At 45.9% G+C, this 25,689-nt stretch overlaps 1 protein-coding gene across 15 annotated transcripts in view; it reads left to right on the top strand.

Moving 5' to 3' along the window:
• ano10a (anoctamin 10a) overlaps window positions 1-25,689 on the top strand; it is a 278,041-nt gene that overhangs the window by 165,609 nt on the left and 86,743 nt on the right. For 12 of the 15 annotated variants that reach the window (XR_015861422.1, XM_088390590.1, XM_088390588.1 and 9 more), the window contains one exon: window positions 14,442-14,570. The exons of the other annotated variants lie outside the window; for them this stretch is intronic. Coding sequence is in view for 11 of the 12 variants with exons in the window: in XM_088390590.1 (XP_088246716.1) it covers window positions 14,442-14,570 (129 nt within the window). In the remaining variant the exon portion in view is untranslated. The remainder of the gene's footprint in view (window positions 1-14,441; window positions 14,571-25,689) is intronic. 15 annotated transcript variants of the gene reach the window in all.

Raw genomic sequence — 25,689 nt, 5'->3', positions numbered from 1 at the left:
GACCTATTCAGATTTTCTCCTCTAATTTCTACATGTCATGACTGATTCAATTTTGGTTTTTGGCTAATGCCAACTGATTCCAAGAATTCTCATTTACCAAAAAATCTCATTGTCCCCTGTACAAGACCCACAAGTATTTGGGCTCATTCATTTTTTTGTCCTCTAATTCCTACATTTCTTGACTGATTCAAACCATTCCACTTTTAAACTACTCATCGCATGCCTACTGATTCCAAAACTTCTTCATTATCAAAAATGCTGTATTTCCCCTTTAAAATACCCACAGGTATTTAGATTCATTTAATTTTTCCCCTCAAATTTCTACAATTCTCAACTGATTCAAACCGTTCTAACTAAACTATTCAGCTTATGCCGACTGATTCCAAGAATTCTCCCTTACCAAAAATTCTACAATCTTCCTATTATAAGACCCACAAATATTTGACGGACGCCGATTTGTACACAACATGTGCGGTAGGACGAGTCAGTTGACGGGGGGGGGGGGGGGGGGGGTGCTAGGAATTCACTGGGGAGCCAAGGGGGCGCTAGTCTGAAAAAGTTTGGGAACCACTGATCTAAAGAAACACGACGTTACAGATGACAAAAAACACAAGATATTATATACGTCAGCTCAACTACGGAAATTAGTTAATATAGCCACAGTGTTTTAACACTTAAACAGGGACATAAAGACAGAGAGCAGTTATGTCTAACTGCATAGCCTGTCAACATAGGCAGCCGTGTGATTACGCAATCCTCAGAGGAGGCTAGACAGGAAGTTGGCTCCTCCGAACGAATCGTCTTCAGTTTTAAAATAACTACAAAAATTCAGTGATTTTGGTTCAAAATGATACAAAACTATTGAAATTAAAACGAAAATGACTTTATAATAAAAACTGTTTCATTTGTTTTTTCCCATTTAATGATGGCAGGGGAGGCGTAGCCGCAAGTCCCTGCTGTGGACCATTGTGTGCAACACTAGATGAAATACATACATACATACAGACATACATACATACATACATACATAAAATATTGTCAATGAGAACTTTAACTTGCTCGGGGTTGGATTTTGTTTTGTGTGACAGCTTTTTCCTTCTCTGTTGGTCTTTTGCGCTCTCCCGCAATCGTGTACCGATCCCCTGTCCCATCTTGAGTCTTTGTACAATTCCAACAGCTTTCAAATGATATTTCTGCTGAATGTGACGCTTGAGGAAGCCAAACTTCCATTCAGTCCATATTTTTCCCTTCGTATACTCGCTCACCATTTTGGCTTCACTGCATGTTTTGCATAGTAGACCATTCTCACTCGAAAAAGAGAAAATCACACCCAGTTTCACCATTTCCTCTTTTATTTGCACACACACAACCATTCCATCTTAAAAAGACCGCCGTATCTCTCATTTACTTTGGCTTGGCGAGTGGATGTGCCGCTGCTCGTTCGTTTCGCCACGGCACAGATGGGCAGGACACATTTTCAGGCACTGTCAATGCTATGATTGGCTATGTAGCGTAAGTGAAACAGATCATATCATTGGCTGGAACCCTGTCAATTATAGGTTTACACTACAAAAAGGCACAGAAAGAAAATCATTCGTCCACTCAATTAGATCAGATTATGCCTAACATTAGATATTAATCAATCAGTTTATGCTCAATTTTATTTTATGTGCAGCATGGAGTTTCTTGTGTGCAAAGACTGCATGAGCAGTGCGTAATTGCGCAGCTGCGAAGCTTAGAGGGAACACTGACTCCAACTATGAGAGACAAAACAAAGTAAAATCCAGAAAATCACTTTGTCTGATTTTTAAAGAATTTATTTGCAAATTATGGTGGAAAATAAGTATTTGGTCAATAATGGCCTCGATCTGGGGCTCCAAGAATATCACCACATACATCTGAAGTTTGCTAAAGAGCATTTGAATGATCCAGAAGAGGATTGGGAGATATGGAATGTCATATGGAATGTCAAACTTCAGACGGGCCTGGACATGTACTGGCTCAAGCAGGGGGACACGTCTGGCACTCCAGGATTTGAGTCCCTGGCGACGTCGTGTGTTACTGTTGGTAGTCTTCCCAGCTCTATGAAGGGCATTCACGAGGTCCCCCTGTGTGGTTCTGGTCTTTTTGTTCACCGTTCCTGTTATCATTTTGACCCCACTGGGTGAGATCTTGCGTGGAGCCCCAGATCGAAGCCATTATTGACTAAATACTTATTTTCCATCATAATTTGCAAATATCCATCCATCCATCCATTTTCTGAACCGCTTAGTCCCCACGGGGGTCGCGGGCGTGCTGGAGCCTATCCCAGCCGTCATCGGGCAGTAGGCGGGGGACACCCTGAACCGGTTGCCAGCCAATCGCAGGGCACACAGAGACAGACAACCATTCGCACCCACACTCACACCTAGGGACAATTTGGAGTCTTCAATCGGCCTACCAAGCATATTTTTGGAATGTGGGAGGAAACCGGAGTGCCCGGAGAAAACCCACGCGGGCCCGGGGAGAACATGCAAACTCCACACAGGGAGGGCCGGAGGTGGAATCGAACTCGCACCCTCCTAACTGTGAGGCGGACGTGCTACCCAGTGCGCCACCGAGCCGCCTCACTTTGCAAATAAATTCTTTAAAAAATCAGACAATGTGATTTTATGCATTGTTTTTATTTTGTCTCTTATAGTTGAAGTGTACCTATGATGAAAATTACAGCCATCTCTCAGCTCAGTGGCCTAGTAGTAGAGTGTCCGCCCTGAGACTGGAAGGTTGTGGGTTCAAACCCCGGCCGGGTCATACCAAAGACTATAAAAATGGGACCCATTGCCTCCCTGCTTGGCACTCAGCATTAAGGGTTGGAATTGGGGGGTTAGATCACCAAATGATTCCTGAGCGCGGCACCGCTGCTGCTCACTGCTCCCCTCTCCCCCAGGGGATGGATAGAAATCACATGGGGATGGGTTAAATGCAGAGGACAAATTTCACCACACCCAGATGTGTGTGTGACGATGATCATTGGGACTTGGGACTTGTAAGCGGTAGAACTTGCACAATTGGTGGCTGACTAAATACTTTTTTGCCCAACTGTCGCTTGTGATTACAGTCACTTACCTACAATACTAATCAATACAACTATGTTACACAAATTATGAAGTTGCTGCATTCGCTCCCTGCTTGCTTTAGGATCAATTTTAAGGTTCTTTTATTAATTTATAAGACTTCTAATTGGGCGAGGTTCTTCCTGTTTACTGGATTTGCTTCTACCCTTAAGGCATGTCTGGTCATGTACATGTAAGTCACGTGTTTAAAAAGGGCAGCTGTCGGATGTATGTCATAGGATGCCCAAATATGGGAAAATGATCAAGGACCGGAAGTATGATGGCACTCATTAGACATGTCTGGTCATATTATCACGTGTTTAAAAATATCACGGCCTTCGGAAATATTATATTACTCTGAAGTCCAGATATGGGCGAAGGAATGGGAATACTTTTTTCAATGAGGGCCACATACATAAACAAATGGGAGGGCCACCTACTAGAAATTAGGTATATAGCCTTAACTTTAGTGTATTGATGTTAGAAAAATCAATTAAAAGTGGTCAAATATAGTGTTGAATATACGTAAAGACAACACTGCATTCATCACAGCTTTCCATCAATGGATCTTTATTGATTTATTAATAAAAAGCTTTGGTAGCTCATTCTCAGAACAGCAGCCTCAGATTTCTTCTTAGATGTAAGATTTACAGTACAGAGAAATAAAGGGGAAATGGGATGGGATAAATTTCAAGCTTATTGAAGTTACTCGGCTTAGGATCACACCTATTAACGTTCATTTGAAACGATTATCAACATTAACAGACTGAATTAGACTTACAACGTGGACACCTGCTTTTATACACAAACCATCATTATAGGGGGCTTATATATGATTATTTCCGTGATTTTTGTGATGACGATCAATTTTATACACTCGTAAAAAGGCTGTGGACCGCTGTTGTGCGGCACCGCTTTGCTGGACGGAGGGATATATGGACACGGTCACTGGGGAGAAAAGTGGTGTGTTGATCGCATGTCCATCCGCCAGGCGAATAGTGCCGTATAATTTACACAAAGAAGAGACAGAACGAGATCAAGACGGACATGACTGAAAGGAAGTTTTTATACACAAACCGTCATTATGGGGGACAAAAGAAATGCATATGATGCCGCTTTTCAGCTAAAGGCAGTCGATGTTGATGACATTGAGTTGCGTCACCCTTTTCTTTATTTCGTGGTCCCGTGTCCTCTGGAGCTATACGTCTCGCTCGCTAATTTAATGTAATTTAGCGCTTCGTGCATGAATAAGATTAGCATGAACAGACCCTCAACACACTCGAAGAAATGCATAAAAGCGACGACGAAAGAGAGACTGAGAAAGTGTGAGGCGAAGGATATCTAATGCGATTCCAATCGGACACTGAGGAGGAAGACTTCGATGGTTTCAGTGCACAGGAGGAAGATGAAGACGATGAAGCTCTTTATTTTACTTTTACTAGTATGTTTTTTTAATCAGCCCTGTTAGTGCTGTGCTACCGTGTTGCTGCTGTTACCGCCGCGTCTCAGTGACTTTTACTGGTATGTTTTATTTAATCAAACCCTATTAGTGCTGTGTTACTTCCGTGTTGCTGCGGTATTACTGCCGCGTCACAGGCAGTGTTTGGAAAGAAATGTTAAGGTATGTTATTAAAACTTTAAAAAAGCTTTCTGTGTCCAGTCTTTCTTTGTTCATAACTCGCGTGCACACTTCCGTGTTGCTGCGGTACTACTGCTGCGTCACAGGCAATAAATAGAAAGACATGTTAAAGTATGTTATTAAAACTTCTTTGTAAAAGACTCGTGTGCACGTGCGGCTTATAGTCCGATGCGGCTTATGTAAGAAAAAAACTAAAATATCCCCGAATTTTAGCTGGTGTGGTTTATAGTCTGGTGCGGCTTATAGTCCGGAAATGACTAATCCTCCCCCGTCGGAAACGGTGTGCGAGGAGGCAGAAGAGGGGCAAGCACGGAGGCCAACCTAGCGCGCCCGGCAGTGCCCTCCATTCTTCTGGCGAATGTTCGATCGCTGGACAACAAAATGGATTACGTTCGCCTGCTGAGGTCTACGAACCGGACGGTGCGGAACTGCTGTGTGCTCGTGTTCACCGAGACCTGGTTGACTGACAACATTCCGGACTCTGCCGTGCATCTGGAGTGGCTAGCGTGCTATCGGGCGGACCGTGCCATTGTACGAGGTGGAAAGTCGCGAGGAGGTGGAATATGCGTCTACATCCGAGAAGAATGGTGCCGGGACTCTGTGGTGGTATGTAAGCACTGCTCGCCATTTGCGGAGTTTGTGATCATCAAGTGCCGTCCTTTTCACCTGCCGAGGGAATTTACCGCGATTCTGCTAGTCGCGGTATACATCCCGCCTTCCAACATCGAAGGCGACAGGATCGCGGCGCTTGGTGAACTGTACCAGGCTGTCAGTGAACAGCAGACAGCGCACCCTGACGGTTTCACCATCTTCGCTGGAGACTTCAATCATGCCAACCTGAAGTCTGTTTTCCCGAGGCTTCACCAGCATGTTACTTTTCCGAGACGTGGAGACAGCTTCCTGGACCTAGTCTACTCTGCGCAAAAGGGAGCTTTCAAAGCCACCCGCCTCCCCCATCTTGGGCTTTCTGACCATCTCACCGTTTTGCTTTTGCCCGCATACAGACAATTGGTAAGGGCATCCAGGCCGGTTCGGAGGCGGGTTCGGGTGTGGCCTGAGGGTGCCTCCGATGCACTTTGTGACTGCTTCGACACCACTGACTGGGACTTGTTTAAGCAGGCAGCCACCTACAACGATCGGACGGACATAGAGGAGTATACTGACTCTGTTACCTCTTACATCACGAAGTGCATCGATGATGTGACTTGCTCGAAATCCATCGTCACTCGCACGAACTGGAAGCCGTGGCTGACAGGGGCTGTCCTCAGACTGCTGAGGGCCAGGGACAAGGCTTTCAGGGCGGGGGATGAGGCTGGCTTGAGGACAGCAAGGGCTGACCTGTCCCGAGGCATCAAAGAAGCGAAGAAGGTGTTCTCGTGCAAGGTCTCCACCCACTTCAAGGACAGCAAGGACACACATAGTCTTTGGCGGGGCATTCAGACCATCACGGACTACAAGCCCGCGCCGAGGAGCTGTGAGGGCGACGTCCGTCTGCTGAACGATCTGAACCGCTTCTTTGCTCGCTTCGACGCCCGGAACAGCACCGGCCAGCTGAAGACCACTCCCCCCCCACACGAGCAGCCTCTGCGCCTCTCTGCCGACGGTGTGAGGAGGGCGCTTGCCGCTATTGTTACCCGTAAGGCGGCGGGCCCTGACAACATCCCGGGTCGAGCGCTGAAGGACTGCGCTGGGGAGCTGTCGGGTGTCTTCACGGACATCTTTAACGTTTCCCTGCAGCAGGCCATCGTCCCCTCGTGTTTCAAGGCTGCCACCATCGTTCCTGTGCCGAAGAAACCTGCACCGTCCTGCTTCAATGACTACCGCCCCGTGGCACTGACGCCCATCATCATGAAGTGCTTTGAGCGGCTTGTCATGGAGCACATCAAATCCGTTCTCCCCCCCACCATTGACCCTTTCCAGTTCGCGTACCGTGCCAAGCGGTCCTCTGAGGATGCCATCTGCTCTGCCCTCCACTCGGCTCTCACCCACCTGGAGAGAAAGGACTCATATGTGAGGTTGCTGTTTGTGGACTTCAGTTCTGCCTTCAACACCATTGTGCCGCAGCGACTCATCTGCAAACTCGACGAGCTGGGCCTCAGTACCTCCCTCTGCAACTGGCTACTGGACTTCCTCTGTCAGAGGCCTCAGGTGGTGCGTTTTTGCGACAAAATCTCCGCCAGCATCACGCTGAGCACGGGGGCCCCCCAGGGCTGCATGCTCAGTCAATTGCTCTTCACCCTGCTGACGCATGACTGCACTGCAACCTACAGCGACAACCGCATAGTGAAGTTTGCTGACGACACGACTCTGGTGGGTCTCATCACGAAGGGCGACGAGACTCGGTACAGGTCGGAAGTTGACCTTCTGACCACGTGGTGCAGGAACAACAACCTCCTGCTGCACGTCAACAAGACCAAGGAAATCGTTGATGACTTCCGGAAGGGTCACACAAAACACCTGCCGCTGATCATCGACGGTGCTGTGGTGGAGAGGGTGAGCTGCACCAAGTTCCTGGGGGTGCACATCAGTGAGAACCTCTCCTGGTCCGCAAACACCTCGTCACTGGCAAAGAAAGCTCAGCGCCGCCTGTACTTCCTGTGGAAGCTCAGGCGTGCATGTGCTCCTCAGGCAGTCCTGTCTACATTCTACCGTGGCACCATTGAGATCGTCCTCACCAATTGCATCGCTGTCTGGGGTGGTAACTGCACTGAACAGAACTTGAAGGCCCTGCAGCGCATAGTGAATACGGCTGGTAAGATCATTGGTGCTCAGCTCCCCTCCCTCAAGGACATTGACACCTCCCATCTCGCCCGCAAGGCAACCTCGATTGCCAGAGATGTGAGTCACCCGGCTCACTCTTTGTTTGACCTTCTGCCCTCTGGGAAGAGGTACAGGAGCCTGCGCTCCCGCACCACCAGACTCGCCAACAGCTTCTTTCTCCAGGCTGTTAGGACCCTGAACTCGCTACCCCCTTCTGCGTAGCGTGCGGCACTGTTGCGCTATTTTCTGGAATGTCTGCTGTACGCGCACTTGCTCCTTTTTTTTGCTCCTCTTATTTATTTATTTGTTGTGTTATTTATTCATTATTTATTCAGCACGCTGTTGTTATACTTGTTTACTTGTTTGTCCGTTGTGGGCCATGTCTTGTCACCGTGGGATAGGGGGGAATGAAATTTCGGTTTCTTTGTGTGTCTTTGGCATGTGGAGAAATTGACAATAAAGCTGACTTTGACTTTGACTTTGATTTCATTGTTACTACTGTCCACTGTTGTGCCATTTGTCCGATCGCGAAGTTTTATGCCTATTATTAATATAATTTAAAGAAAAATAGTGGTGTCAATTTGATCATTTCTTCTTGCGGCCCATTAGAGTTCACGTACCTGCATAGCAGCGCTGTCTGTTCGATATTGGTCACGTCACACGACTCATGCATCACAGGCAATTGAGAAAGCTGGAGCTGAATTGATGTCCTTGATTTGCTGATCGGTGATATTGTTTGTGCGGAGAGGCTTTCTTGCTTCTGTCTTTAATTTTCTTAATGATCTCGGTTTTGTTTTTGAAGTCCGAAAATAGGCACTCTGATATTTTAATGAATGAATCCTTCATGTATTCAGTGAATGGTTTTCCGCGTTTTATTATCTTCCGGGCTGCAACAAAACTTGCAGCAGTAACAGAGTTTGGAGTAGCAATCCACTTCTTGAAACAGTTTTTTCGGTCCTCAAATTTCTCCACCAGCACTGCAATTGCACCTTTCCTCACAGTTGCAACTGGGTGATCGGCAACAAATTTAGCATCCTTTAGCTGAAAATGTCACTCCAAATTCCTCTTCTTGTTATTTGACACCTTCTCATTGCAAATCAAACATGCAGGCAATGCTTCAGTATTGGCAATGAAAGCAAAGAGTTCAGTCCATTCTTTCTTAAAGCCTCTGCTCTCATCAGCAATCTTTCTCTTTTTGCCTTTTGAATCCATGGCCCATCACTCACACACCTGTTTGTTTACAACTCACCTGTGCTGTGTCGCAGGCTATGATGCAATTTTGCTATTTGGCGTCATTCTTAAATTCTTTATTTTTAATATATTTACAACTTCATACATTTTACAGCATAAGAATGGCTGAGTCATGATTACCATATAAAAATCGTATTTAAAAAACACCACCAACAACAACAACAAAAATGTTAGCGCATTTCTGCAAAAACCCCAGGAGAGCCGCTAGGGGGTGCTAAAGAGCCGCATGCGGGTTGCCGATATAGTCTTCAGGCTCCCCAACAATAGCGGTAGCAGTTTGCATTATTTTATTGCAATGTTTGTCCTTATTCAGATTTGTTTATCACAGTAGATTTGTTTATTTACATTTCAAAAACCAGAAGCCATTCATTTACAAATGTGATTGCACTTCAAAGTCAAAGTCAAAGTCAGCTTTATTGTCAATTTCTCCACATGCCAAAGACACACAAAGAAACCGAAATTTCGTTCCCCCCTATCCCACGGTGACAAGACATGGCTCACAACAGACAAACAGTAAACAAGTATAACAAAAGCGTGCTGAATAAATAATGAATAAATAACACAACAATAAATAAATAAATAATTAATTAAGAGGAGCGTAAAAACGCGTACAGCAGACATTCCCGAAAATAGCGCAACAGTGCCGCACGCTACGCAGAAGGGGGTAGCGAGTTCAGGGCCCTAACAGCCTGGAGGAAGAAGCTGTTGGCGAGTCTGGTGGTGCGGGAGCGCAGGCTCCTGTACCTCTTCCCAGAGGGCAGAAGGTCAAACAAGGAGTGAGCCGGGTGACTCACATCTCTGGCAATCGAGGTTGCCTTGCGGGCGAGATGGGAGGTGTAAATGTCCTTCAGGGAGGGAAGCGAAGCACCAATAATCTTACCAGCCGTATTCACTATGCGCTGCAGGGCCTTCAAGTTCTGTTCAGTGCAGTTACCACCCCAGACAGCGATGCAACTGGTGAGGACGCTCTCAATGGTGCCACGGTAGAATGTAGACAGGACTGCCTGAGGAGCACATGCACGCCTGAGCTTCCGCAGGAAATACAGGCGGCGCTGAGCTTTCTTTGCCAGTGACGAGGTGTTCGCGGACCAGGAGAGGTCCTCACTGATGTGCACCCCCAGGAACTTGGTGCAGCTCACCCTCTCCACCACAGCACCGTCGATGATCAGCGGCAGGTGTGTTGTGTGACCCTTCCGGAAGTCCACAATGATTTCCTTGGTCTTACTGACGTTCAGCAGGAGGTTACTTTAGTTTACATATTTAAATGTTCAGATATTAAGATGTGATAGACAGTTTTTGCATGATTTGAATGAGGCAAAATAACATGCTTTTTCTTTTGAATATATTGTTATAATCATTTTTTTCAGATGTAATTATTTTCTGTATAAAAATTAAATTTGGTGTTCAAAATGTCTATTTTCAAACTTGAGTGTTTAAAAAGAGGGTGTCGTCTTATAATCGGGGCTGTCTTATATACGGGCCAATACGGTATATGTTGAAGTATGTGCCATCTCTGCACTTGATGTTTTTACCTCTCGAAGATAACAGTGGCTCCTCTGGTGGTCGCAGCTTGCACGGAGATGATGTCTTGTGGATAGGTGGGAATGTACAATACCTGTGACAGGGTAGCTTTATGGCGTTGCCCCCTGCTGTCAATCAGCACCACCTCCGCATCTCCCCTGCCCTCTGCAACACCACTGCATTTCGTCCCATGAGCCAGCTCCATGAAGTGAGTCTCTGACCAGAATCTATCGTCAAATGCCTTCAACCGCGTAATGTTCATGATGATGTGGGAAGTTTTGAAAATGCTTGATATGGGGTCGTTGCTGCATTATAATCGCTCACCCTGAACGTGAACTCGCTGTTGCAGTGCGCCTCAGATACTGTCCGCACGTCGTCCTGACGTTGCGGTCTTCTTCTGCAGGTCGTGAAGCAGTGGGATAAATTTTGACAGAGGTCACACCACTGCTTGCGGTGGCACACTCTGGCCATGTGTCTGCATTCTGAAACACGACATTTGTGGTCCCATCTCCCCGTCGATCACCAACAACTGCTGGAGTGCGCTTCACTGCCGGCCGTGCTTGTGCCCTCATGACGTTGTCCTCTGATGTCACTGCCCCACGCATCTTGTCAGTGTCCACTTCTGAGTTTGCTTTTAACATTTGCAAAACTCACTGGGTCCTCTCTGTGAGATATGAACTGAGAATGGTTTGAATGTTTCTGGTAGTCTTTTTAAAACCATCGCCACCAACAGACCATCACTCAGTGTCTCTCCAGCATTTCTCAAAGCTGTGATCACTGCTTCTTCACGGATGATACAATCAGTCACGCTTTCTCCACTGGCCTTCCTTAAATATGTCAGTTCAGTGTACAGGAAAATGATCCGAGGCTTGCCTCTGCCTGCATAATAGTCTCTCAAAATTTTAAGAGCTTTGGGACCATTATCAGGTGGTTCTTGCATGACAAGAGACAAACTTTTGTCATCCAGGAACTGGATCACCTCCGCATAAGCCTTGGCGTTCATAGTTCCTCCTTTGCGCTGTCCGTACACCAGTTGGGCTCTTCGAGGATCGTATGTTTCAGTCCTTATAGTAACATGTCCCTAGAACTTCGTCTCCCACAGTTCATAATTCTTCTCATCACCGTCACAAACCAGCTGGGACCAGCGGCAGCTTGACTCAGCTGGCATGGTCATAATGTTGCACGCCAACACTCACGCACGTTGCCTCTCTACAAAGTTATCTAACTCACACAAACGGCCACTTCGTACACTGGGCCCATAACCTGTTAGCAGAGTTAGGTGACTGGTTATTTTATCACAGACAAATGATTTAGGTTTTTTAATTTACCTGACATGTTTCGGTGTGTACTTTCGCCTTCATCAGAGTGTCACTGGTGTAGGTGTGATGCGTCTTTATCATCTGATGGATGAAGGCGTGGCTCAACTGTCAGATTTGACAGGTGAGTCACGCCCTCTGCTGTCCGTTCACCCTTCCAGAATGCTGCTCTAAGTGGAAGAGAGCATGATACGTAGCTCCCTCGTCCCTGTTGATGGTCCTCGGGCCCCGCTTGCGGATCTCGATGGCCTCCCTGATCCAACGCTGATGTTTGTTTTGTTCGTTGCGGATGACTCTGGCCTTCTCACAGTCCATGATGTGATTTTCTATTTTGCAATGATCGGTGATGGCTGACTTGTAGTGTTCCTTTTGTGCTTGTTCTTTTATTGCTCTTGTCTTGTTGCTCTCTCCTTCTCACACTCCTTCTTGTGTTCTTTTTTTCTTGTAGTAAAGTTCCTCCCTGTCTCCCCCAATGTTTGATTTATTGCATGATTTGCATGGGATCTCGTATATGGAGTTGCATTTATTTTCCGGGTGTATTTTGGCCTTTGGATGAACCAATATCTGACGAAGTGTTGTGTGTGGTTTGACCGGTGTGTTTATGTTGTGTTTCCTCATGGCTCTTTGGATGCATTCCGTAACCCCTCTCACATACGGCAACGTCACAATTCCTCTGTGTTCTTGTTTACCATATATTCCGGACTATAAGGCGCACCGGACTATAAGGCGCACCTTCAATAAATGGCCCATTTTAAAATGTCCATATATAAGGCGCACCGGACTATAAGGCGCACCATTAATGCATTAATTTTCTGAGACTGTCTTCGCGCCGACATTCCATGAACCATTATCATTGTGAATGAACTTGTAAATATGTAACTTTATCCTTTACTATATCCTTTGCAGATAGGTTGATATTGCAAATGAGAATCTGTCATCAATTGCACTACAACAAAAGTTAAAGATTAAAATAATAACAAATTAACAATTTTATGAAAGTTGAATGACATTTTTATTAGATGTATAAAGTTTGTTCTATTGTTGTTGTTGTATGAATAAGAAGGGTGATATTGGTGTTTGTGTCTGCAGTAAACAGGCCAGGTTGCATCATGTCAGATTTTTAATCCAAATCAAATCATTCTCCATTTTATCCTTTTTATTTCTACTTCAGATGCAACAGATTACTTTATAATCACAAAATAATGATCCATGGTCGTTTTGATTCATGATTCATAGTCTTGAGCGGGCCACTTATGGTTGATTTTATAACACAATGCTTCGGGCAAGTTTAAATTTAGACGCGGGCCGCATTTGACCCACGGGCCGGAATTTGGTCCATATGTAAGGCACACTGGACTATAAGGTGCACTGTCGGCTTTTGAGAAAATTTGAGGTTTTTAGGTGTGCCTTATAGTCTGGAAAATACGGTACTTGTTTGATTTTTTCTTCCCCCCGTGTTGTGTTGTTTTTGTTTTTGACCTGTCCTGCACCTTTAGTTATTTCCCACTGTGGATACTGACACCTTTTAAGTTGTATGTGTTTTTCTTCCTGTGTTCTATCATCCTGGTCCGTGATTATTGTTGCACCTTTGTGTAATGTCCTGATTACTGACAGTTTGTGGATAGTGGGGTGTTCAGATGTCCAGAGGAAGTATTGGTCGGTGTGTGTGTGTGTTTTCTGTGTATAGTCAAACCTCAGTTTTCAACCACCATCCAGAAGATGGTTCGAGAAGTGAATCGGTTGAATTCAGAATCTATTTTTCCATCCATCCATCCATCCATCCATCCATCCATCCATCCATCCATCCATCCATCCATCCATCCATCCATCCATCCATCCATCCATCCATCCATCCATCCATCCATCCATCCGTCCATCTTCTTCCGCTTATCTGGGGTCGGGTCGCAGGGTCAGCAGCTTCATCAAGGACTCCCAGACTTTCCTCTCCCCAGCCACTTCATCCAGCTCATCCCGGGGGACCCCAAGGCGTTCCCAGGCCAGCTGAGAGACATAGTCTCTCCAGTGCGTCCTGGGTCGTCCCCGGGGTCTCCTACAGGTGGTACATGTCTGGAACACCTCCCCAGGGAGGCGTCCAGGAGGCATCCAGATGAGATGCCCGAGCCATCTCATCTGGCTCCTCTCAACGTGGAGGAGTAGCGACTCTACTCCGAGTCTCTCCCGGATGACCGAGCTTCTCACCCTATCTCTAAGGGAGAGCCCGGACATCCTGCGGAGAAAACTCATTTCGGCTGCTTTTATCCGGAATCTCGTTCTTTCGGTCACGAGCTATGGGTTGTGAGGGTAGGAGTGTAAATCGACCGGTAAATTGAGAGCTTTGCCTTTTGGCTCAACTCTCTCTTTACCACATCTTGTGGCCTGGAAGGAGTGGGGTGAAGTATCTCATTTGCATTTAAAGAGCTCGCACCAAAACGGCTTTCTCCGAGGCACACCTTGGAACAAGTATAAAAGAGGGACCGTGATGCTATCAAAACGAGGAATTCAGACAAAAGCATCGCTGTTCTACTTTTTATAGACCACAACTGAATGAGTAAAAGGTAAAACGTAACGTAACCTTAAATTGAAATATCACTGATTATATCTGTGGTACATCACAGGAATGAAAATGTGATAATGCAATAAAATAGAACTTATTTTATTGTCTGACTGATTTTGCAAATTACAGAGAAAACTCTGCAAATCGCAAAATGAGATATGTTTAACAAGGTGTCAAAAGGACAATGTGGCTAAGATAGGACAATTTCTTAGTCAGGTTGTTGCAACAAGTCAAAAGATAATAACAAAATGCAAATTACAAATATATTGAATAATTTGTTGTTTGTTGCTCTTCCCCTTTGTGTTTAGCTTGCCTTTGAAGCCATGAGTGTCATTGCGATTGTGACCAACTGTACACTTATTGGCATGTCTCCTCAAGTCAGAGCTTACTTCCCTGACTCTGAGATGCATCTCATGCTGTGGACAGTGGCTATTGAGGTAATATATAGATTAGTGAAGAACCTGGTTGTCACTGTGTTTTTGTGTGCGTGTACGTGTGTGTGCGCGTGTGTGCGCCCGTGTGTGTGTGTGGTTGTGTGCGTGCGTTTTTTGTGTGTGTATGTGTGTGTGTGGTTGTGTGTGTGCGTTTGCGTGCAAGTGTGTGTGTATGTGTGCATGTGAGCGAGTGCATGCGTGCGAGTGCATACGTGTCCATTTGTGTGCAGGCATTCCATAATGCTACCTTGATATTGCCAAAAGAAAATTAAAAGAAAACATTTGCAATACAGTGTTCCCTCGATTATCATGTGGTTTGTGTTCCCCATAATGACTGGAGTAAGTGCAATCTATATAGCATTTTTTTGGCATTATTTTTAAAATTTTAATTTTTCAATTGTTTTGTGGGGGGGATTTACATCTTTGCATATTTTGCTTTTTTTAATGTAAAAGAGACAAAAAAGGGAGCGGCACGGTGATGCACTGGCTTGTACGTCCGCCTCACAGTTCAAAGGTTGCGGATTCAATTCCACCTCCAGCCTTCCCTGTAGGGAATTTGCATGTTCTCCCCATGCCTGTGTGGCTTTTCCCCGGATTTTCCTCCCACATCACAAATACATGCTGGGTTGGCCGATTGAGCTCTCCAAATTGCCCATAGGTGTGAGTGCGTGTGCGAATGTTTGTTTGTCTCTGTGCGCCCTGCGATTGGTTGACAACCAATTCATGGTGTCCCCTGCCGACTGTCTGATGACTGCTGAGATGGGCTCCAGCACACCCGCGACCCCCGTGGGGACAAACGGTACAGATAATGGATGAAGATAAAAACCAATTACTCAGGTCGATATTTTCTTTATCAAAAGATATTTTCCAATTATTATACATTCCCTATCTATTGTTTGGTTGCATCAGGTTGCATCGCTATTGAGCTATTTTTTTAGAGCAATTCTAGCTACCGTATTTTCCGGAGTATAAGTCGCACCGGAGTATAAGTCGCACCAGTCATAAAAAAGGGGGAAAAAAACATATAGTATGTCGCACCTGAGTATAAGTCACATTTTTGGGGGAAATTGATTTGACAAAATCCAAAACCCAAAAAGAGACATTAATAAGCAACAGACTGAAGGGTACAGAATGCTAAAATTAAATAAACACATAAAGGAGGAACTGAGAATGTACCTGACATAACATATTAAGAATTATTCAAATAACTATAACACAAATAAGTTTATCAAACCATCTGTGTCACTACAAATCATTAAATCCATCAAAATCCTCGTCCTCTCTGTCACTTATGAACAACACCGCTGACTCCGGAAGTAAATGCGGAGCTGACATCAGACTCGTCGTCAATTACGGTTCCAATTATTGCACAGGCCTTGTCAAACCTGCACTTTTTATTAAAGTGACCGGCTTCCCATTAAAGGGTTCGATAAGCCGGGGTGAAGGGACCCGTCCGTCTCTAACCACCCGAGTTAAATTAATTCTAACAGAATCAGTCTAACTTCTTTATGACGCCAATCTCTCTCAAGTCAAACGACGCGCGTGCCGAGTAACTCAATTCGAGGCAAGTCGTCAGAATAACTGCGCCATGATGATGGCTCCCTTCTGTTGTTTGAGGCTTTTGTTATGTTACGGATATTTTTAGATGTCTTTGTGAAGACCTCAGGGATTCGTTGGTCTAGCGCACCCTTGCACTAGTTTTGCTGAAGTAACTATTTATATGGGTCTGCTCTACTTTGTTGCTGAAGTAGCGAGCCTACTTGTCTTTATTCGATGAAGGATTGAATTAATGGAAGTATGACAATAATAGTATTTGAGAAGAAATTTAATGCATTAATTCTTAGTTCTAAAACTATATATAAACTCTTAACCGTTGAAATGCTTCAACCAACTCAGTTGTTTAAACAAATAATATTCCTCTTAAAACGAATTCAAATTGTTTTAAACGAATTATAATTATCCTGCAAATAATTTTGAAGGCAAATTAATTTGGCAATTGTGAAACTTAGACGCGGCCTGACAAATACGGGACGGGCCCGCGACCAACGGACAATTAAACAAATTTAAACGTAACGATAATCCTACCAGTTTAATTCAAACGCATTTGTTATCTTACTCCAGTGAAGTAAATCCATCCATCCATCCATTTTCTGAACCGCTTAGTCCCCACGGGGGTCGCGGGCGTGCTGGAGCCTATCCCAGCCGTCATCGGGCAGTAGGCGGGGGACACCCTGAACTGGTTGCCAGCCAATCGCAGGGCACACAGAGACAGACAACCAATCGCACTCACACTCACACCTAGGGACAATTTGGAGTCTTCAATCGGCCTACCAAGCATGTTTTTGGAATGTGGGAGGAAACCGGAGTGCCTGGAGAAAACCCACACGGGCCCGGGGAGAACATGCAAACTCCACACAGGGAGGGCCAGAGGTGGAATCGAACCCGCACCCTCCTAACTGTGAGGCGGACGTGCTACCCAGTGCGCCACCGAGCCGCCTTGAAGTAAATATTTAAACAAATTAAATATTTAACGAAATGAACTGATCCTTCAAATAATTTTGAAGGCAATTTAATTTGGCAATTGTCCGAGTGAAATTTAGACGCGGCCCGACAAATACAGGACAGGCTCGTGACCAACGGACAATTAACCCAATTTGACTTCTAACAATAATCCAACTAATCTAATTTAAACACATTTGTTAATTTTATTTATTACGGTACGATATTATACCATAATAACCACCCGTCAATGAATCAGATTGTCACACCAACAACAAACAATCGATTGCATATATCATACAAATTAGCACACAACGGATTTAAATGAGTGTATAAGACATATTTATTGACAAAACATGAAATAGAATTACAAATCTTGATTCCTTCAAAAATTGAACAACTTCACATACTAATACCCGTGCAAATAAAATCATTCAATCCTCCAAAAACTGAACAATCCAACTCACTGATACCCATGCAAATAAAATCATTAAATCCCGGAGTACTTTGATTATAGAACTTAGATAGGAAAAGAAGGAAAAGGTAGCTACCATTTGGGTGCTATTTTTTTGGTGGAAATAAAGTCAAGTGATCAGTTCGATCTTATTTCTAACATTCCAATTTGGGAAATGGGTTGGCCTCGAGAGGACCGACTGCCCGATGACTGTCCCCCCCTCGCGTAAATACTGAAAAAGTTGTCCCCTTCACCTAGTTCCTCATGCAATGTTGTCCAGTCCAATTTTTTTGAGTAAATCCAAGTTAATCCAGGCAAGCAATGTTGCGTCTCACATAAAGATTGCGGAGGCTTGGAAGAAGTCTTGGAACTTCTATGGGCTTCTTCACGTATGAACACTCTTTGGGAGAGAGAAGCCCCGAAGCTGCCTGTGGCGGTCTTTTTAAAAACTTCTCTGCCCCCCCTTCCCCCTTTTACTGGCACCTATACTTCCCATAAGATTGCCCAGTTTCCCACGCTTATACACCTGCTGCTCTCTGGCAGCTGTTTCCGCCCTTCATCTGTCCCACGCACTATCTTCCACCTAAAGTACAGCCGACACCCTGGTAAGGCCCCCACTTCCTCTTTTCTTCACTTCACTTTTTATGAAAATAACACTTCAAAGTTACATTTCAATCAACCATGAAATCAAAAATCCAAACCTTTGAATCAATCTATTAAACTTTGTTTAACACACCACCATATTCATAGTAGTGGGCACCTTGGTCCAATTGAGTGATAATATTGCTTTAAGAAGTTACAGAATATATTTTAGCCAAGCAAAGAAATTAAGATAAAAAATGAAAACAACATTTGTATCAATCTTTTAAACATTTTTTTAACACACCACCATTTTCATAGTAGTGGGCACCTTGGTCCAATTTAGTGATAATATTGCTTTAAGCTGTTACAGAATAAATTTTAGCCAAGCAAAGAAAATAAGATCAAAAATAAAAACCACATTTGTGCTTCCGTGCGTGACCCAAAACCGACCCCGTGTTTTTCTGTTTATCTCGATTTTTGCTAGTTCAGCTTGTCTTGCCCAACTTTGGTCTCATGTAACGGTTTGGCACCATCTCTTGAAAAAATTGGGAATTTCAGCAATGCCAATTTATTCAATAATTCTCAATTCAAATTTTGCACCATCTGCTGCTAAAATTTGGAATTTCAGCCATGCCAATTTATTCCTGGGAATAATCCATACTCACTTTTAGCACCATCTGTTCTCCCCATCCACCATGTTACTCGACAGCCTATATAACTATACATCCATCCATCCATCCATCCATTTTCTTTCTCTTATCCGGGGTCGGGTTGCGGGGTGAGCAGCTATAGGAGGGACTCCCAGACTTCCCTCTCCCCAGCCACTTCATCCAGCTCATCCCGGGGGATCCCAAGACGTTCCCAGGCCATCTGAGAGAAATAGTCTCTCTAGCGCGTCCTGGGTCGTCCACGGGGTCTCCTACCGGTCGGACATGCCCCGAACACCTCCCCAGGGAGGTATCCTGATGAGATGCCCGAGCCACCTCATCTGGCTCCTCTCAACGTGGAGGACTCTACTCCGAGTCTCTCCCGGATGACCGAGCTTCTCACCCTATCTCTAAGGGAGAGCCCGGACATCCTGCGGACAAAACTCATTCCAGCCGCTTGTATCCGGGATCTCGTTCTTTCGGTCACGACCTATTGCTCGTGACCATAGGTGAGGGTAGGAGCATAGATCGACTGGTAAATTGAGAGCTTTGCCTTTTGGCTCAGCTCTCTTCACCACGACAAACCAGTACAGAGTCTGCATTACTGCCGACACTGCACTAATCCGCCTGTCGATCTCGCGCTCCATTCTGCCCTCACTCGTGAACAAGACCCCAAGATACTTGAACTCCTCCACTTGGGACAGAATCTCATCCCCGATCCTGAGAGGGCATTCTATCCTTTTCCAACCGAGGACCATGGACTCGGATTTGGCGATGCTGACCCTCATCCCGATCGCTTCACACTCCGCTGCGACCCACTCCAGTGAGAGCTGGAGCTCACGGCTTGAAGAAGCCAACAGCACCACGTCGTCGGCAAAAACCAGAGATGCAATGCTGAGGTCCCCCAACCGGACACCTGTAACACCTCGGCTGTGCCTAGAAATTCTGTCCATAAAAGTTATGAACAGAATCGGTGACAAAGGGCAGCCTTGGCGGAGTCCAACCCTCACTGGAAACGAATGTGACTTACTGCCGGAAATGCGGACCAAACTCTGACATTGGTGGTACAGGGACCGAACCCCCCCTTATCAGTTGGCTCACCACTCCGTACTCCCGAAGCACCCTACTCAGATCTTCCCGAGAGACATGGTCAAATGCCTTCTCCAAGTCAACAAAACACATGTGGACTGGTTGGGGGAACTCCCATGCCCCACCCCCCCGAGGATCCTGCCGAGGGTGTAGAGCTGGTCCACTGTTCCACGGCCAAGACGAAAGCCACACTGCTCCTCCTGAATCCGAGGTTCGACCTCCTGACGGACCCTCCTCTCCAGCACCCCTGAATAGACCTTACTTGGAAGGCTGAGTAGTGTGATTCCTCTGTAGTTGGAACACACCCTCCGGTCCCCCTTCTTAAACCACCACCCCAGTCTGCCAATCCAGAGGTACCGTCCCCGATGTCCACGCGATGTTGCAGAGGCGTGTCAACCAGGACAGTCCCACAACATCCAGAGCCTTTAAAAACTCTGGGCGGATCTCATCCACCCCTGGGGCCTTGCCCCCGAGGAGTTTTATAACTACCTCAGTGACTTCGACCCCAGAAATTGGAGAGTCCATTGCAGAGTCTCCAGGCCCTGCTTCCACAATGGAAGGTATGTCGGTGGAATTGAGGAGGTCTTCGAAGTATTCTTCCCACCGACTCACGACGTCCCGAGTCGAGGTCAGCAGCACGCCATCTCCACTGTAAACAGTGTTGACAATGCACTGCTTCCCCCTCCTGAGACGCCGGATGGTGGAACGGAATCTCCTCAAAGCCGAAAGTCATTCTCCAATGGCCTCGCCAAACTCCTCTCATGCCCGGGTTTTTGCCTCAGCAACCACCGAAGCCGCGTTCCGCTTGGCCCTGTCGACTGCCTCCGGAGTCCCACAGGCCAAAACGACCCAATAGGACTCCATCTTCAGCTTGACGGCATCCCTTACGGCCGGTGTCCACCGGTGGGTTCGGGGATTGCCGCCACGACAGGCACCGACCACCTTACAGCCACAGCTCCGATCGGCTGCCTCAACTATGGAGGCACCGAACATGGTCCACTCAGACTCAATGTTCCCCTCCTCCCCCGGGAAGTGGGAAAAGCTCTGCCGGAGGTGGGTGTTGAAGCTCTTCCTGATGGGATTCTTCTAGACGTTCCCAGCAGACCTTCACAGAGCGTTTGGGTCTGCCAGGTTGGACCGGCATCTTCCCCCACCATCGGAGCCAACCCACCACCAGTTTGTGATCAGTTGACAGCTCCGCCCCTCTCTTCACCCGAGTGAAAACATGCGGCCGCAAATCCGATGACACAACTACAAAGTTGATCATCGAACTGCGGCCTAGGGTGTACTGGAGCCAAGTGCACACATGGACACCCTTATGTTTAAACATGGTGTTCATTATTGAAAATCTGTGTCGAGCACAGATGTCCAATAATAGAACACCGCTCGGGTTGAAATCGGGGGGTGGGGGTGCATTCCTCCCAATCACGCCCTCCCAGGTCTCACTGCCCACGTGAGCATTGAAGTCACCCAGTAGAACGATAGAGTCCCCAGAAGGAGCGCACTCCGGCACTTCTTCTAAGGACCCCAAAAAGTATGGGTAGTCTGAGTTGCTGTTCGGTGCATAGGCACAAATAACAGTCAGGACCCGTTCCCCTACCCGAAGGCGGAGGGAGTCTACCCTCTCGTTCACCGGGGTGAACCCCAATGTGCAGCGCCCAGCCGGGGGGAAATAAGTGTACCCACACCTGCTCGACGCCTCTCACCGTGAGCAATTCCAGAGTGGAAGAAGTTGAAGTTTATTTTTGAACATGAGATCACAAAATAATTTTTTCACATTCTCACATAATTTCATGTTATGCCAATAAGGCACATAAATCAAAGTGTTCAAAAAAGGAGAAGGAAGAAGCTCTTCTTGCTGAAGAGAGTCCAGCCCCTCTCGAGAGGGCTTGTACCAGAACCCAAACTATGTGTGGAGGCAAGTCCGACTATGTCTAGTCAGAACATTTCTTCCTCACACACCAGCTCGGGCTCCTTTCCAGACAGAGAGGTGACATTCCATGTCCCAAGAGCCAGCTTCTGCAGCCGGGGATCGGACCGCCAAGGTCCCTGCATTTGGCCGCCGCCCAGCTCGTTTTGCACCCGACCCCTTTGGCCCCTCCTACATGTGGTGAGCCCATGGGAAGTGGGACCCACGTTTCCTTTTCAGGCTGTGCCCGGCCGGGCCCCATGGGCGAAGGCCCGGCCACCAGGCGCTCGCCTTCGAGCCCCTCCTGGCCTGGCTCTAGAGATGGGCCCTGGTGACCCGCGTCCGGGCGAGGGAAAACTAGGTCCATACATTTTATTCATCATAAGGGGTCGTCTGACCCGTGCTTTGTCCGGCCCCTCACCTCGGACCCTTTTGCCATGGGTGACCCTACCAGGGGCATGAAGCCCCAGACAACATGGCTCCTAGGATCATAGGGAGACGCAAACCCCTCCACCACGATAAGGTGACGACTCACTATATACATATAAACATATAAAGTTGGGAAATTGTGTAAAATGTAAATAAAAACAAAATACAATGATTTGAAAATCCTTTTCAACCTTTATTCACTTGAATACACTACAAAGATCACATAGTTAATGCTCAGACTGATACAGAGATACTGAACAGGTCATCCGCATAGATCTGTGCACATTTGTTGGCGAAGGTGTAAATTTTGAATAGCAGGGTGCCAGGACTGCACCCTGTGGTAGGCCATTCTTCTGCATCCGCCATCTGCTTTTAACACCGTTCATCTCTACATAGAATTTGCGGTTTTCTATGAGATTTCTAATTACTTCTACGATAGTTCAATTTTTCAGCATTTTGGACACTTTCAGAAGTAAAATGTTAGAGTGGTGCTCACTCTTACTTATTTTGCAAGAACCACACGAGAAACAGTATGCCGTTTAAGCACTTGCAAGTGGAGAATTTGCTCGTTACTGTAGGTACAGCAATGTTCGAACAAAGTCTGCCTTTGGTCTCTTGCAAGAGCATATTTATTGAGAACAGGTAGGGTGGGTGTGACATTGGACTTGTTTGGTGGTCACCTCAGCAACTGGTTAATCAGTGCGGAGGGTCCCAGCTCATTGTTTTACAAGGTCGTGGAAACAGAAACCAGTGGAGCATTTTAGATGACTAACTAATCAAGAATGTTTCCACACCATTTGGAAAGTTTCAACAACTGAATGGTTAAACTTTTCAGAGTCAAGGAAAGGTCAAAGGTTTAAACAAAGTTAATACTTCTAGTCTACATTCCAACATAATCATACAATCAAGATAATCAAGATGATCTGTAAACCCTAACATATCCCTCCTGCCAGCTCAGTTGCCTAGTGGTAGAGTGTCCGCCCTGAGACTGGAAGGTTGTGGGTTCAAACCCTGGCCGGGTCATACCAAAGACTATAAAAATGGGACCCATTGCCTCCCTGCTTGGCACTCAGCATTAAGGGTTGGAATTGGGGGGTTAGATCACCAAATGATTCCCGGGCGCGGCACTGCTGCTGCTCACTGCTCCCTTCGGGGATGGGTTAAATGCAGAGACAAATTTCACCACACCCAGTTGTGTGTGTGACAATCATTGGGACTTTAACTTTAACTTTTATCATATGATTATGTCAACCCCGATCATACAAACATAAGTTAGAAAACATATTGAAGAAAGAATAATAATAAATAATAATAATAAAAAGATAAATAATAAAACAGAGATGATAGGGGACGGGTTGGGCATCGTGTAGGGTGACACATGATAAAAACAACAAACAATGACAGCAATATTTTCCAGTGAAGATGAGGTTTATCCTCAATACTCCAATTCAATTTTAGTGTGTAAGTGAAAAACCTGTGGCAAGATGTTTCAATGGAGGAAAAGTCTCACACGGTCCCTCTGCCTTAGGCGACCAGAATGTTATCAATAAAAGAATAAAAAGAAAAAGAAAAACACAGAAACAGTACATCATTGTATCCATCACTTGCGAAGCATTTTCGATGGTCAAATCATTAAGTTTCTGTAAAATATGTACGGCTAAACAGCATCATCGCAATCATCTTTCCGCAGCCCGTCATAGTCATCACATTTGACATGTCTGATATGTTGTATTTGCACCTGTGCTATGGTAGAGGATAAAGATCTTGATACAGCAGACTTCAAACACGGGACAACACAGGCCGCAAATAAGCACAATAACACCAGGACAACAAGCACAGGAGTGACAAATTTCAACAGCAGTTGCCACCAGTTTCCAGAGAATAGCCATGAAAAGAAATCCCATTGATGTGGGACTTTGTCTTTTGACATGGCCCGCTGTAAGTTCTTCAGTGATTTCATGGCGTTGTCGATGTGTGTGTCATTCTCTCCTGGTATGTAGTATGTGCAACAGGAAGTCCCAATAATGTGGCACACGCCACCTTGTGCTGCAGTCATCAAGTCCAGAACCATCCTGTTTTGCAAGACCATTAGCCTAATAGCCTGAATATCTCTGTTTTGTCCATCATTGACCTGCAGCGAGAGATTCACAAAAGATTGGAAATGATAGTTCAGTGCCTCGATGAAGAGTGATTGTTTTCCAACTCTGATCCAAGGTCTGGATCCAAGGATCCAGACAGGGTCATGAGGGTCGAAGGTTGCAACTGCCCTGCGTCAACATCCAGAAGAGTTGTGTGCTGTCGTCAGCTGATGATGTTGTATCCTGTAGGTGTGGTCCGTCACCCACACTGGTGCACACACTCCTGTCCAGGTGGCGGGCAGCATCGGATAAACCTTGTGACCACAAAGCCACCAGCCATTCTGAATGACGTATGTTCCGTTTGATGGTGCAGCCATGTCGGTGGGAGAGCCCTCACCACCTGAAATGGCTCTCTTATCCTAACGCTCAGCGGTGATGTCCAAAGCTCCCATCCAGTTTCCTCCTGGAGAGCAGTCGTCGTTAATGCATTTGTTGGGCTCGTTACCTTGGATGTACCGCAGGGGTGTCCAAACTACGGCCCAATAAAAACTGGACCGCAGGCCGCAGTTGGCCCGCAGCAAATTCTGAAAACATAATTGAATATGGCCCGCACAAGAAGCTTGAGCTCAACTCTGTTGCACTTCTCAGTTTCAACACTAGATGGAGCCCGCCAAACAAACGAAATCAAGCGAAGAAAAACTTTTACCGCTAGTCACCAGAAATGGCTGCACCAAAGAAACGCAAAATCGCGAGTGAGTGTAGAAGATTTCAAACACGGTGGGAAAATGAGTATTTTTTCAAAGAAATCAACGGAAACTGTGTCTGTTTGATTTGTAATGAAGATGTTGTTGTGATGAAAGAGTATAATGTCCGTCGGCACTATGAGACCAAATATCAGAGCTACACATCGTACACCGGTGCTGAACGAGCACAGAAAGTTAAGCAAATGGCAGTTAGCCTGCAAGCTCAACAGCAGTTTTTTTTTTCGTGCCAACAAAACACAGGAAAACTCCACAAGAGCAAGTTATGAAGTCGCTAAACTTATATCCCAGCACGGCAAACCGTTTTCAGACGGTGATTTCATAAAGCAGTGCCTCATCAAAGTCACAGAAGTAATGTGCCCAGAAAAAGTGCCGGATTTCAACAATGTGAGCTTATCCAGAAACACAGTGGTGCGGAGAATTGAGGACTTGTCAGCGAACGTGAAACTCCAGCTGAGAGACAAGGCTTGTGCTTTTGATTTTTACTCAATAGCATGCGATGAGAGCACAGATGCCACAGACACCGCGCAACTGTTAATTTTTTTGCGGGGAGTAGATGATATTTTTTGCTGTACGGAGGAGCTGCTTGATATGATGAGCCTAAAAGGCACAACGACGGGAAAATATATTTTTGAAGCTGTGTCAGAGGCAGTTGAAAAGATGGGGCTTAAATG

This window comes from Syngnathus floridae, chromosome 11, assembly GCF_059516105.1.
Source record: "Syngnathus floridae isolate MCC-2025c chromosome 11, RoL_Sflo_1.0, whole genome shotgun sequence".
NCBI classification, from domain to species: domain Eukaryota; kingdom Metazoa; phylum Chordata; class Actinopteri; order Syngnathiformes; family Syngnathidae; genus Syngnathus; species Syngnathus floridae.
Note: the sequence above shows the minus strand (reverse complement) of the source record. Positions and strands in the feature narration are given on the sequence as shown.